The sequence below is a fragment of the Lepisosteus oculatus genome, chromosome 2 (genome assembly GCF_040954835.1).
Source record: "Lepisosteus oculatus isolate fLepOcu1 chromosome 2, fLepOcu1.hap2, whole genome shotgun sequence".
Classification (NCBI taxonomy): domain Eukaryota; kingdom Metazoa; phylum Chordata; class Actinopteri; order Semionotiformes; family Lepisosteidae; genus Lepisosteus; species Lepisosteus oculatus.
The window spans coordinates 68111583-68124068 of record NC_090697.1 but is presented as its reverse complement, the minus strand read 5'-3'; the positions used below and the strand labels follow the sequence as shown (position 1 = coordinate 68124068).

The window sequence follows — 12486 nt, the reverse complement described above, 5'->3', positions numbered from 1 at the left end:
AAATATACAGTATGTACTCTTTCTTTCCCTTATAGTACAAGCTTCATTTAAAAAAAATAAAGATTGATGACACAAAATTGTGGTTGATTGCTATAGACCTGTGATTGAAAACCCCATGTTATTTTTCCCCACAATGACAGATACAAGATTCCACTTCATTGTGCTCTAAGTGCTCAATCACCTCTAATCAGACGCTCTTTTCCCCTCACATTTCTGAACTCATATTTCGAATTTGGCTTAATTCATTTAGGTTGAGCTAAAAGGTGAATCTTTTTTTTCCTCATAAAGCCCTTCACCGTACCTTAAAATGATTCATTGTAGCCCTTTGTCATATGTCATGTTATGAGTGCCACACTTTATTGCAAACGTTAAAAACAAACTTTTTAATGTGTTTGAAATATTGAAAATTAGTATCCTGAAAGATTCACAAAGCACTTGATTGTACATTTTTTACTTTATAACCAGAATTGGGGTTAAGTTACAATGGTGGTGTTCTGTGAAGGTAGATGTCAAGTTGTTAACAGCATTGCTATGTTCTTAGTGTAGCTTAGTGTAGCATTTATTGTCTTTGAGCAGGAGGTATGCAACACAAGTTGCATTTTTCCTAATATGAATTTTCTTTGTAAAAATATTCAGTTTTGTTTTAGAGAGTAATCTTGATGCTTCATCCTAAAAGGTGAGCTGAACCGTTTTAAAGATTTGTGGAATAAGCCTTTGAGACCATTAGGTTTAAAAGAGGATCTCAGTATATATTCCTAAGCCATTATATATAACTATGCTACAACCTTTATGCCTTTAAATGGTAAACTCTGATATAGCTGTGACTGTTACTGTTTTTTTTGTTTGTCTGTCTTTTTTCCTTCTTTCTTCTTTCACTCTTATTTTTTTCCCTTAACTCCATTCTTCATTTCTTTTTCTTACATTTATTGTTATTCTCTTAAAAAATGTAAAAGTTTAAATATTGATGTCTCTGCTGTGATATTTGATAAACAGAATTGGGGAAAAAGAAAAAGAAGAAAGTAATCTTAATAAGAAAGCTAAGTGTCCCTTTACTCCTGCTGCATCAAACTCTCTGCCTGGGGTGGCAGGCATGTCACTAATGGACAATCAATCTAATTGATTTGGACTAGAATAAGAAATCGCAATGCCAACACCTCCTCAAGAATGAGCCACAGTTGTGTGCTACACATCCTCATGTTGCACATACCAATTTCAGTCTGAGAATGGAATCTCATCTGACCTTTGGAAGCTGCTGTCCCCTATTTTAAGTGCTCTCCAAAGTGTGTCAATTGTCACAGCAATCTTAATTCAGCATTATGAGGAAGGCAGGTCACCTGCATTACAAACCAGACCTCATCTCCTGTGACTTGCTCACAGTGCCTATTGAGGGTGCAAACCAAAGAATATCTCTGAGTGCTTGTCAGCTATTTAGATCCATAACATTTTATTCCAAAATCCATAACCAGCATGCTGCTTCCATACTTTGGAAGAAGATTGAAGATCCATATCTCCACAGACATATGTAACCACCTAGAGGAACTGATACTGTGTTGTATCCCAGCTGTGACCACCACTGGAGGTGAACTGACCAGCTATGAGGGAAATTTCCACTTTATAGCACATCAGGTAAAAAAGTGAAAAATAACTTTTTTGTTAATGAAAATTGCCTTGGTTATGAGGTTGAATTGTAATGTTTGGAACCAACAAGCAATATAAACAACTACAGGGGATAATAATCTATCACAGCTAACTCTATGAAGGCATTTCTGTTAATTGGAGCTGCTGAAATGGAACAGCATGATTGATTGCTACAATTTTTGTCTAAACAAGTATACTGAAAATCCCAATGTGCACATTTGGCCAGTCGCACTTTGCAATCAACATTATAATTAATGTTTTAGTGAGTAATTTTAGTCAGATCAATAGAAATGTCTAATGGCTTCAAAAAGATTTTTAGGCATTTGCCTTTAGAAATTATATGTGAGTTCCAACCCTCAATTACGCAGTCTAAGACACACAAATGTATTTTAAGACATTATGTATGCAATAATCTCCAGCACAGCACTGATTAATAACTCCTAAAAACACACATAGAACAACCAACAGACTGGTGGAAGTGTTAAAGAGAACTTCCAGTTCTGTAAACTCTCAAAGATAGCTCCTGTTAGAGACTAAGCTACATTAAAAATACAGCTTAACCTATCACATACTGTACTGGTACATGTGAGTATATTTGTATATCAACACTATGCAGTGTACAAATGCTTTATATGCAGCAAATGTTAAATTCTTTGACTCTGTATTGTTCAAAGAAAGAGAAAATATTTTCCTTTGCTATTGTATCAGTGATTGTGAGAAATGAAAGGGTACATGGGGTATCTGAAGAATCAGATCCAGATAATGTGGAGATTGGTTGTGACAACAGGCACGCCCTAGGAGTAATGCATCTTGTCCAATTCAGAGGAAAAGGTCCAGCGCATTACATGTCCCATGACTCCTGAGGACAGTAGAGCTGTAGCTGATTAGACATTTTCCTCAGTGAATGTTGGTGCCCATGTCTCTGATGCATTATTGAAGGCAGCAGCAGACCTGGATAATGTGTCAGTTCAGTCAACCTGTAATTGTTTACAGGAAGTGGTTGATAGATAAAAAAAAGACAAAATATAAAATCAGCTCCTGCCTGGACGGACAGACAAACAGACAACATGTTACTAAGGAATTGTGATATGGATACCACAAGATAAACCATGATGGACTATGCAAAGAAAAAAAGGAAACATATAGTGACACCCATATAATGCGTGTCCTAAAAGCGATCACTCATAATGTCACTTATGACTACACAAGTGTGTCTACAAATGCATCTAATGTACAGTATAAACAACAATTGCATCAACCAGGGTTTTATGCCAGGATGGCTGCCTGAAAGATGACAATCACATGTGAATGTATAGAGAAGGTTGCAGCAGGATCCCAAAAGATGTGATTTATACTGTAGGTCAGTCGGGACAGAAACTATGTAGAGATGTGTACTGTTTCTGAAGGCAGAGTCTTAATGTGGATGTAGTGTACCATATTTTTCTATCTTGTCACTGTGGACCTTTTAACTTAATGTTGTTGGCCAGAGCTTAGGCTATGACAGTGTTGTATGGTAATATGCCTTGATTTTAAAAAATGGTATTAATAAAAAACATTTTCTGCATTCGGTTTTCTGCATTAATCTGAACTGTGGCACACCTTTGTGCCTTCTCTCTGAGTTCATTCTAATTTCCAAAAGAATAAAATACCATCTGCTGAGAATAAGGAGCCATGCTGCCTGCCCAGACAACAAACAAAAGGTTTGCACAAGAACCTTAAGTATGGTTTTGTATGGAAGCAAGTGTTTGACTTAAATTGAGAGCAGTCCTGAATATCTTTTTGTGAGCCATGTTTCAGAGCAGCACGTTATGTAGAGTGTTTAGAGCAGGGGTCTGAAACTCCCAGTGGCCTAGAGTCTGCTGGCTTTTCTTTCACCCAGGCTCTCAGTAAAACAATGAGACCTCAGTTAATTACAGTAATTTAACTCTGTAATCGTAATACTTCTAATTGGCCTCTGGAGTGTTATTTCAGTAATTGCACCTTTAATGAAGTGAATGTATGAAGAAGTTAACAGTAAAAGACCTCATAATACAATCACACAAGGGCCTCCAGGAAATGTATCTGGATCCCACCCGTTCAGAGTCTGAACTGTTCCCTCTGCGATGATAAATTATCCCTTAAAGTACAGACAGTTAAAAAACCTGTTTTAGTAAATTCAAGATCTAAGATAATCTGTAATCAGTTTAGCCGAATGTAAATCTAGCTACCCATCGTGACTCATTACCCGTTCCGTCAGTGAGGGGCAATCTGAATGCTGACTCATCTTCATCAGGTAATAGATAGTTTCCTGACAGTCCTGCCTGAAGCAACTTCCCCAGTTTAATAAAGACGTTTACATGAGGAGAATCGGGAATTTCCCTCCTGCTGTCCACCTGCTGCTAGCAATAGCAAACAAATTCTTAAAACTTGCATCACTCTGTGTCAAAATTATCTTTAGAATCATTAGCAACAGAAGCCTTTATAAACAATTTTAGACTGCTTTTATAATAAGAAAACAATCTATAGCTGCGGTGACTCACATCTTAATGAAGGCAGTATAAAAGCAATAATCAATGGGTTGATATGAGAGATTGTCTGGGCAGGAACTCTGGGCATTTCTTGATATGAGTAGGGAATTATCCCAGTGTCTGGGACAAATTTTCCCCCTTCGCCTGTACCGTGGCCTCCAAATTGTCCCCATGTACTGTATGATTGGCTTGCACTTGCCCTGTGATGGACTGGCCCCCTGTCCTGGGTGTACCCTGCCTTGTGCTCGTTGCTTGCTGGGTAGGCTCCAGCTTCCCGAAACACCGTATGGTATAAAGCAGTTTGGCAAATGACTTTAAATATACACAACCCTTAATAATAGCAATTGTAAATAAGTTCTGGTGTAGCTAATTGCCTTTCAAATCAAACAACAAGCTATTATGTCAGATTAAGATCACAATTAGCTACAGTATTTTTTCTCGGTTTTCATTTGTAATTACTTTTCAGAATGTTTAAGCATTAGATTTTGACTTAGAGGTAGTGTGACAAAGTAAATAAAGGTATATGTGAAGATGGCTTTTGTGCTATAAGAGGTGAGAACCGATAGTGCAGCGTGCTAAAGAACTGTGAATTAAGCACAATTTCTTACAGAAGTGCAGGTTTGAATCTCACACCTGACATTCCAACAGGTCAGTCGTAATGACGTAGTCTTTTTCTTTTGTGTCTGAACACCTACAGTATCCTGTGGCCACCTGCAATCCTTTTAAGTCTGTGTCTCTCTCTCGTCAGCCTCTTTTTCTTTCGGTCTATGAAGACACTCTTCTATCTTGTGTATCATTTGGAAACAGGCTTTGCCTTTTCTGAGTAAGGTTTCGGGCCAATAATGTACATACAGATACTTTTGTTCTAGAATACAGAAGAATCACAAAATGAATAAACAACTTGCTCTCTCCAGCTCTCTCTGTATTCATTAATTTGCCTGTAAACCTGTATTACTAAACCTAATTAATATATAATACGTTGTAGCGTTCAGAGACAGCAAATGCCAAAGCCTGCATGAAGTACAATTTCATGCTGGCTTATTTTTAAATAAGATTGTTTAATATTTTGGAGTCACCGGGTAATAGCAGTTCAACAGTTGTATCATTATCTTGGAATGAAGAGGTTTATCTTTTAAAACCCTATTCTGTATGTTGCATATTGAACAATTACATTTCCCTTTTTAAACACTATTTAAGAGGAACTTCATCAATGTTTATGTTCATTTTTGTTACCAAACTCTATTGAGGGCAATGTAAGAGATAGCCATGCCTATTGGCAATTGTTTTCTTTATAAATTAACATTTATTTAAAAAAATATGTGTATTGTGTGTGGAAGATGTGGATACAAAGTTTCTGATAAAAAAAGATGCAATGATTTGTACACAGTGGTATATATACAGTAGATGACAGCATTTTAACGATGCCATGTTAGTGATGTTTTCATACTGCTGGTTTAATTATACTGTAAATGGAATTAACATACAGCAGTTATCTTAAAGGCAACAGGTTTAAATACTGGTTTTGACAATGGAGCCCCCATTTTAGATATAATCCAGAAACCTACAGTCGTGTTTTGAATCCTATGCCTCATTTCTTTCACTAGGGACAACAACATCCAACAACTGGATGCTTTGTGATAGCTTAGGATACCTGGTGAGAAATGTCTTAACCAGCTTAGTTAATGGATAGCCGCCTGGTAACTGCAACTGAGAGATGAGGCGGAGGGATGTTTGAGACGAAATGCGAAGGGAGGCGTTTGAATTCAGTGTGTGTAGCTAATGACGTAATGAAGGTGACTACCTGTAGGTTCAGCTGTTTGAGACTGACTTGTTATTGTGACGCATATGGCCATCAGGGTGTGTAAGAGCCGGCTTACCAGAGCAGTGACGTCGCCGCCCTTCCCTGTGATAGCAGGACTACAGCTACTAGGTTGTAAAGAAATCTCTCTTCAGCTCACCGGGCTGGGTCCCTGTCGAGTGATGCGGGAATCCCTGGTTCGAGCCCCCGCTGATGGGGGGCCGACCTAATGCGGCAAGGGCGCCCACCTGAACCCACGTTGCGTTACATTATTGTCCCTCCCGAAATTATGTTAAAAACGTCCATTTAGAGTATCAAAGTAGTAAAGCCGGGTTTTTCTGAATAACAAGAGCCTGGGTTCTACACTTCCGTGCAAGAATTAAAATATTAACACTCTGATGGTACAGTACATTCAAGGTAATTAAATATTTCGTTTTATTTTACTATCTTACGGTAAATGGCGTCGCAAAATACGCGCTGACATGAGACACAAAAACAAAGCAAACAAATTGCAAAACGAACCTGCCGCAACAACCTTTTAATTAACAACGATATTTTATAAATATATGCAAAGGTTAGTACTGCTGCAAAAGACAAGTGGTAGTGAAACCGCCACTTCTGCCTTAACTTTTCATCGGTGGTCAAAAGCGGTGGTTTTAGATCGACGTCGTACTTCCTCTGTTGGGAAAAGCACGGTAGAAATAGATCTTTTAAGAGCTGTCGGCTCTCTAATGGTATTTCTGTCGTGCTCTAATGCGGGTTTATACCGCTGGGTGTAACTGAAGTGTAGCCGCATCACCACTTAAAAGTCGGTATCATTGGATGACTCGCTAAAATCATTTCGTTCAACTTCTATTTATAATATACGTCTATTATAAAAGTGTTGCGTTAAATTTTTTAAGAATATCGTGTGGGTGTACGTCTGTTCAAATGTTCACTAGTCGTCAGTGCATTCTTTTTTCTCAAAAACAGTAAAATTATACTGTACGTCTTCACCGAGACGTGCAGGGTGGCCTACGGTACATCAACACTGGACAATTCCGAACACTTCAAACGTTTTGACATTTTTGTGGGATTCAGCAATCACATACTGTGACGTGTGTTGCTCCTTTTAAGTCTGTTTTCACTCTAAGCCCTGCTGAAAACAATTCTGACCAATGTCAAAAACAATTTACCGTTTCCAGTAGTCTGGGTGTCATAATAACATCAGACGACAGTGGGCCAGGATGCCTGGTCTCTTTATTCAGCATTAGCCTGGGGGCAATTATGCTCCTGAAGACAGTGTTAGGAATGGGACACCGTGAGCCATGATAAAGCATTTGACCACTGGGTCTGAGGTTAATTGGGACGTGTCTTGTATTCACTGACGTTGATTATCTTGAAGGACTTAAATAAAGAAATAAATTGCTTTGCAGACAATTGCAGTCTAAGCAGGGAAGGGCGTCTTCTGCTAACGGATTTAAATAAATCAATCCTCTCTCCCTGAACGTCCGCATAATGTCCACCCAAAAAGCCGGTTCCCTGTAAGAAAGTGCTACAACTACGACAGAAGATCAATTATTTACAGCATGTTTCTGACAATTTTCACAGAGGATTTAATAACAAGAGAGATGGTGTCAAACTAGCTAACATAAAAAAAAAAACTTAGGTTGCAACACCACTACAAATCTAAAACGCTCATTCATGGCGACTTACTAATATAATAGCCATGACGTCAGCTGGTCGGGCGCGCTTCTGTGTAGTGATTTTCATGCACTGTAGTGCTGGATCTGACTTCTGGTGAAGTGCTATAGCTGACCTGTAAGCTAACCTGACCTTTGTTTTCGAATGTACAGTACGTCACCGGGATAATTTTCCGTGTTCATTAAAATATGAATTAAAAAAAAAAATCATGTTTGCACCATGTGATGTGCTGTACTTCTGGTCTTACAGCCTAACCTTTTAAACCGGTGAGGAATTAATGAGTCCAGAGTAACCAGGAAGCTCTTATTATTGCATGGTGGAAATACATTTTTGTGGACGGACAAGCAACTGAGTGGTTGACTGAAGCCTCAATTTTGTTTTTTTGTTACCACCATAATTGAAAAAGTAGGCTTTTGGACAAACTTTGGACACAGAAACTACCCGTAGTTTCCAGACAATGTATGTTGACATGTAGCCTATATGGAACGGGCCTAGTAGTAAAAATAAACATTATATATATACATTTCTTAGTGTTCACGTATAGAGCAGACATTTATAATTCACTTAAGCATTGTAGATAGATTAGTTAAATGTGGTTAGACTAGCTGAATCTGGAAAGATGTACATCCGGCGCACAAAGATGTCTTCTTATTGCAGAGAGTTCTTTAATAAGGTATCCGCATACTAATGTTGCAGATTTATTAAGATACTGAAATACACCAAAAATGATAATCGAAAAAGATATTTCTGTCAAAATAGTTCAGGTGGGTAGCTGCATGAGCATGCGTAGGCTGCAAAGGAACAAGTAACAGGTTTATTCCATGCTGAAAAGAGAAGAAAGAAAACACAACGTTTCAGTCATGGAGCCTTCTTCGGGTGTGAGCAGCAGGTCTGTGTGCATGGAATAACCCTATTACTTGTTCCTTTTCTGTCAAAATGCCGCCAGCCCTCATGTATTTTTTATCTGCGTCTCTAAAATTATTCTGATTCGGTTCATTGGAATGACGTTCCCACAGATTGAAGTCTAAGAGGAAAACGTTATTGCAAAATATGTTTGGTGTTTTGATTATTGACTTTCAAAAACACAGTCTTCTTCTTGCATTTTTGTTTTACATACATTACTCTTCCTACATTTTTGTTTCAATTACTTTTTAGTTTTTAATTTTCTGCGAAGCCAAGAAGTTTGTTTTTGTACTACTGTACATAGCGCATCGTGTACGGAAGGTGCATGGCATTTTCCCCTACATTTCTATTTCTGGTTTCTTCTCTGAAAAGCAGTAGGCTGTTTATTTTAATAAGATAAACAAGCTCTACAGAGGGTTGAGTTCAAAAGCATTTTGCAACCAACAAGTAATTCTGCCACCTTACCTGTCCACGCTGATGACACAGAGCGTCATTATGGATGCCGTGCAGCACATTACGTCCATTCCGATAAAGATATTGCAAAACACCTCGCCAAACAGCCACTTTCCGCCTGTGAGGTCCGTCACGATTACAAAGGGCATGACGACCACTGCCACCGACAGGTCCGCCACTGCCAGAGACACCAGGAGATAGTTGGACGGCTGCCTCAGTTTCTTCACCACACAGACTGCTATCACTACCAATGTATTCCCCATCACGGTCACCGCCGTGATAATGGTTAGCATCACCCCGATCATAATCTTCTCTACCGTACCGAAGTCGAGGAGTTGTTCCCCGCATGACTGACTCACGTTGGCGGTGGGATCCGAGGCTGGGAGGCTGTTGGAGAGATAGAGCTGTGTGGTGGCGTTAGACGCTTCCCAAACATTGTCTTGGTGACCCAAAGCAAGTTCAACACCCGAAGTAGCAAACATCACGGCCGGGAGCTGCCCGTGTCGGTGCTGGGGACACCTCGCCAACAGCGCGCTCTTGTCTGGAGCATACTTAGGGTGTTTTTATTCGTCTGCGTCTGACCTGGGGTCCATCTGTCGTTTTCCCAGTACCAGAAAAATACAACCGCAATCAAACCGCAAAACGCCACTTTGACAAATGTGATGAGTTAATTCAGTAAGGAATCCGCTTGGAGATGCGCTTGAGGTGAAAATGCCGTTAAAATCCTCCGTTTCGGTCTCATGACGTTCTCGAAGATTGCTTCTTCCTCCCGCATAGCTGTGAAAGACCTTCCTACAAAGTATGTGTGGTTTTTTTTGCGCTTTTTGCGGGGAGCGCAAGCTGTGTTTGCTCTGTAAGTTCAGCGGCTCCTCTAAAACGTCTAAAACGCAGGGGTTGCTGCAGTCTGAGTAAAACCGTCGTCTTCCTCTTTGAACCTTTGAGACAAGTGCGAAAGCCACAACGGAGTCTTAAAACGACTGTGTGCAGATCTACCGTACAGAGTTCACCTTGTGACTACAAATACTAAGATCAACTAACAACGCCAGTCTTATCAGATGCAAGGGGTTTTCTCTTGCTTTCCAACTCCTCCGGGTGCTATTACGGCGACGGTGCAAAGTTCTTTTCAGTGATCCAGTGTGACACCCACAAACACCACACAGTGCCAAAAGTCATTCGGAAATACACGGAGCCGTGCAGATACAGTACCTGCAGATTGCGAATTGTGGGACTACTGTATATATATTTGTAAAGCGTCCAATTACTTTTTTTGTCCATAAACATTAAGATAAAATACAGCTTTCACGCGTGATTGCATTGATTTCTCCTGACATATTTTGAACTGTATTTCAGTTTGCAATTCTTTTGTAAATTTAATGTACGGTGAAATAGCTGTAAATGTCACCGCTTGCCGAGGCCGGTGTTTTCACATTCTGCAAAGAATCGAACTATCGAAGATGATGATGAAGATGATAAAATAATGATTGAGTAAGCTAAAATTCGGTGACAAGTTAAGCGAAATCAGATCAGGTTTATCCTCTTTAGGTGTTTTGTTTTTTAGGAACAGTACAAATAATTAAAATCGCAATTAACTACAATACAAACTGGTTTCTTATGCTGAGCAACGAACAGTATGCGAGCAGAATATACTGTACGAGCCCGTTTACCTCAAGCATTACGTGTGATGTTCCCGTAATCGCTCGGTAGCCTAATTTAATATGGTTCTGGAATGACCGTTCGTTCTGTGCGGAACAGCTGTATTCTGTAACCGAATGGACGCCCGTCGTATTGATGAAGTGAGGGAGCCGATGTTCTCGCGCTCAGGTGTCTGCGTGGGCACACCTCCTCAGGGTGGGACTTGTGCGGTACACTGACATCGCCAGTTTTTCGTGTTAACTTTATGAATGAGCACTCGTGTACTCCTCGAGTATTGCAGCTCTTAGAATTATTTCATGCAGATTTTACTTTCATTTGCATTTCATCCTGGTAAAACAATCCTCTTGGTGCTGACATGACGCACTCTCATAATGTACGGTGGATTCATTCTTAAATATAAGAAAATACTGTTTTTACATATTCTCTGTAATTTCAGGAACCACTTTTAAAACAGTCGAAAACAATGGATATTGAACTTTTAATACAACCAAATATATTGTATTTCACAATTACTAAGTCATGAAATAGCTTCCTGGTTTTCTTCATTTTAAGGACAAATCCAAAAACTGTCATATTTTACGTCTAAAATAAAATCAGAGACTACTACATTCTGTATTGGTACTCCACCTGTTTTCTCTCGAATACAATTTTCATTCACCGTGCTCTTGGTTTTTGTAAATGTCACTGCCACGCTCCTGTAAATAATGTACTGTAGATTTTCTAGTAGCAGTGCCTTGTCTGATGCCGAGGACTGAACCTGGAATGCGAGTTCAGTGGTTGGTTCTGCACGGTTATTTGTTCTGTTTCAGTAAAGAATTCAAGAACAGACTTTTTTAACAAGACAGACTAGCAAGGTAAGCCTTTCTATTTTGGCGGCTTGGTGGGACTGTGTTTCTCCATGCAGCCTGGCACGTTGCCCGTTTGTTTTTTTACATTTTAATGCCCCACAATTCAGATTGTATTGCTTTAAATGAGGGTAAACATTTATCTTTACTCTAAAAATAGCTAGGACAGGGTTGCCGATTTAGCGATAAAACATGACCGATCGGATGAAATTGGGGAACAGTGCAGCAGTGGAAGATCTATAATTTAAAATTAATAGGAAAATGCTACAGTATGTGTACTAACGTATAATTTGCGTTTATTAGGACTCCTACATTAAACTATGTCCGGAGTAGAGCTGGCAAGCCAAAGACACTGTAGTTGCAATAGGATTCCGGCAAAGTATCAAATGAAGACAAAATGAAGTAAGGTGTGTTACGGCACAAATCAACAAAAACTAAAGACCGAAATACAATATTTTAAATGTTTTGATTGCATAAGTATTCAGACAGGTAAACAATATCCAGTACGGTAGAACCAACTTTGGCAACAATTACAGCTGCTAATCATTTTGGGCAAGTCTCACATTGGTTTGATGCAATCTTAGCCCGTTCTTGACGGATTTCTTCAAGTTCTCTCCGTTTGCTTCGGGATCACCTATGGACTGAGTGGTTTTCAATTCTTTCCACAGATTTCCAACAGGATTCAAATCGGGAATTCGACTGGGTTACTCAAGGACAGTCACATTCCTACTCTCAAGCCACTCCACTGTAAGTCTGGTCTTTGTATCATAGTTTTGCTGAAAGGTGTATTTCTGTCCCCGTTTTTCACTTGAGTACTTTGTTTCCAACCTGATTAGGAATTTGAGATGACAGTATTTCTATTCCTTCCAAGCCCACTTTTGTGGAGTTACCATGATATTGTAAACCCACTGACATTTTCTCACTGACAACTTGTTCAAAGTCACCATTGGCAATACAGTGGCATCCCTAACCAGTTTCCTCCTTTCCCAGCTGTTCAGTTTGGAGG

At 39.4% G+C, this 12486-nt stretch overlaps 1 protein-coding gene across 1 annotated transcript in view; it reads right to left on the bottom strand.

Moving 5' to 3' along the window:
* htr7c (5-hydroxytryptamine (serotonin) receptor 7c) overlaps nt 1-10816 on the bottom strand; it is a 34158-nt gene extending 23342 nt beyond the window's left edge. The window contains exon 1 of the mRNA XM_015341320.2: nt 8995-10816. Within this exon, the coding sequence (XP_015196806.1) occupies nt 8995-9464 (470 nt within the window). The 5' untranslated portion in view covers nt 9465-10816. The remainder of the gene's footprint in view (nt 1-8994) is intronic.
* Between the last annotated feature and the right edge of the window lie 1670 nt (nt 10817-12486).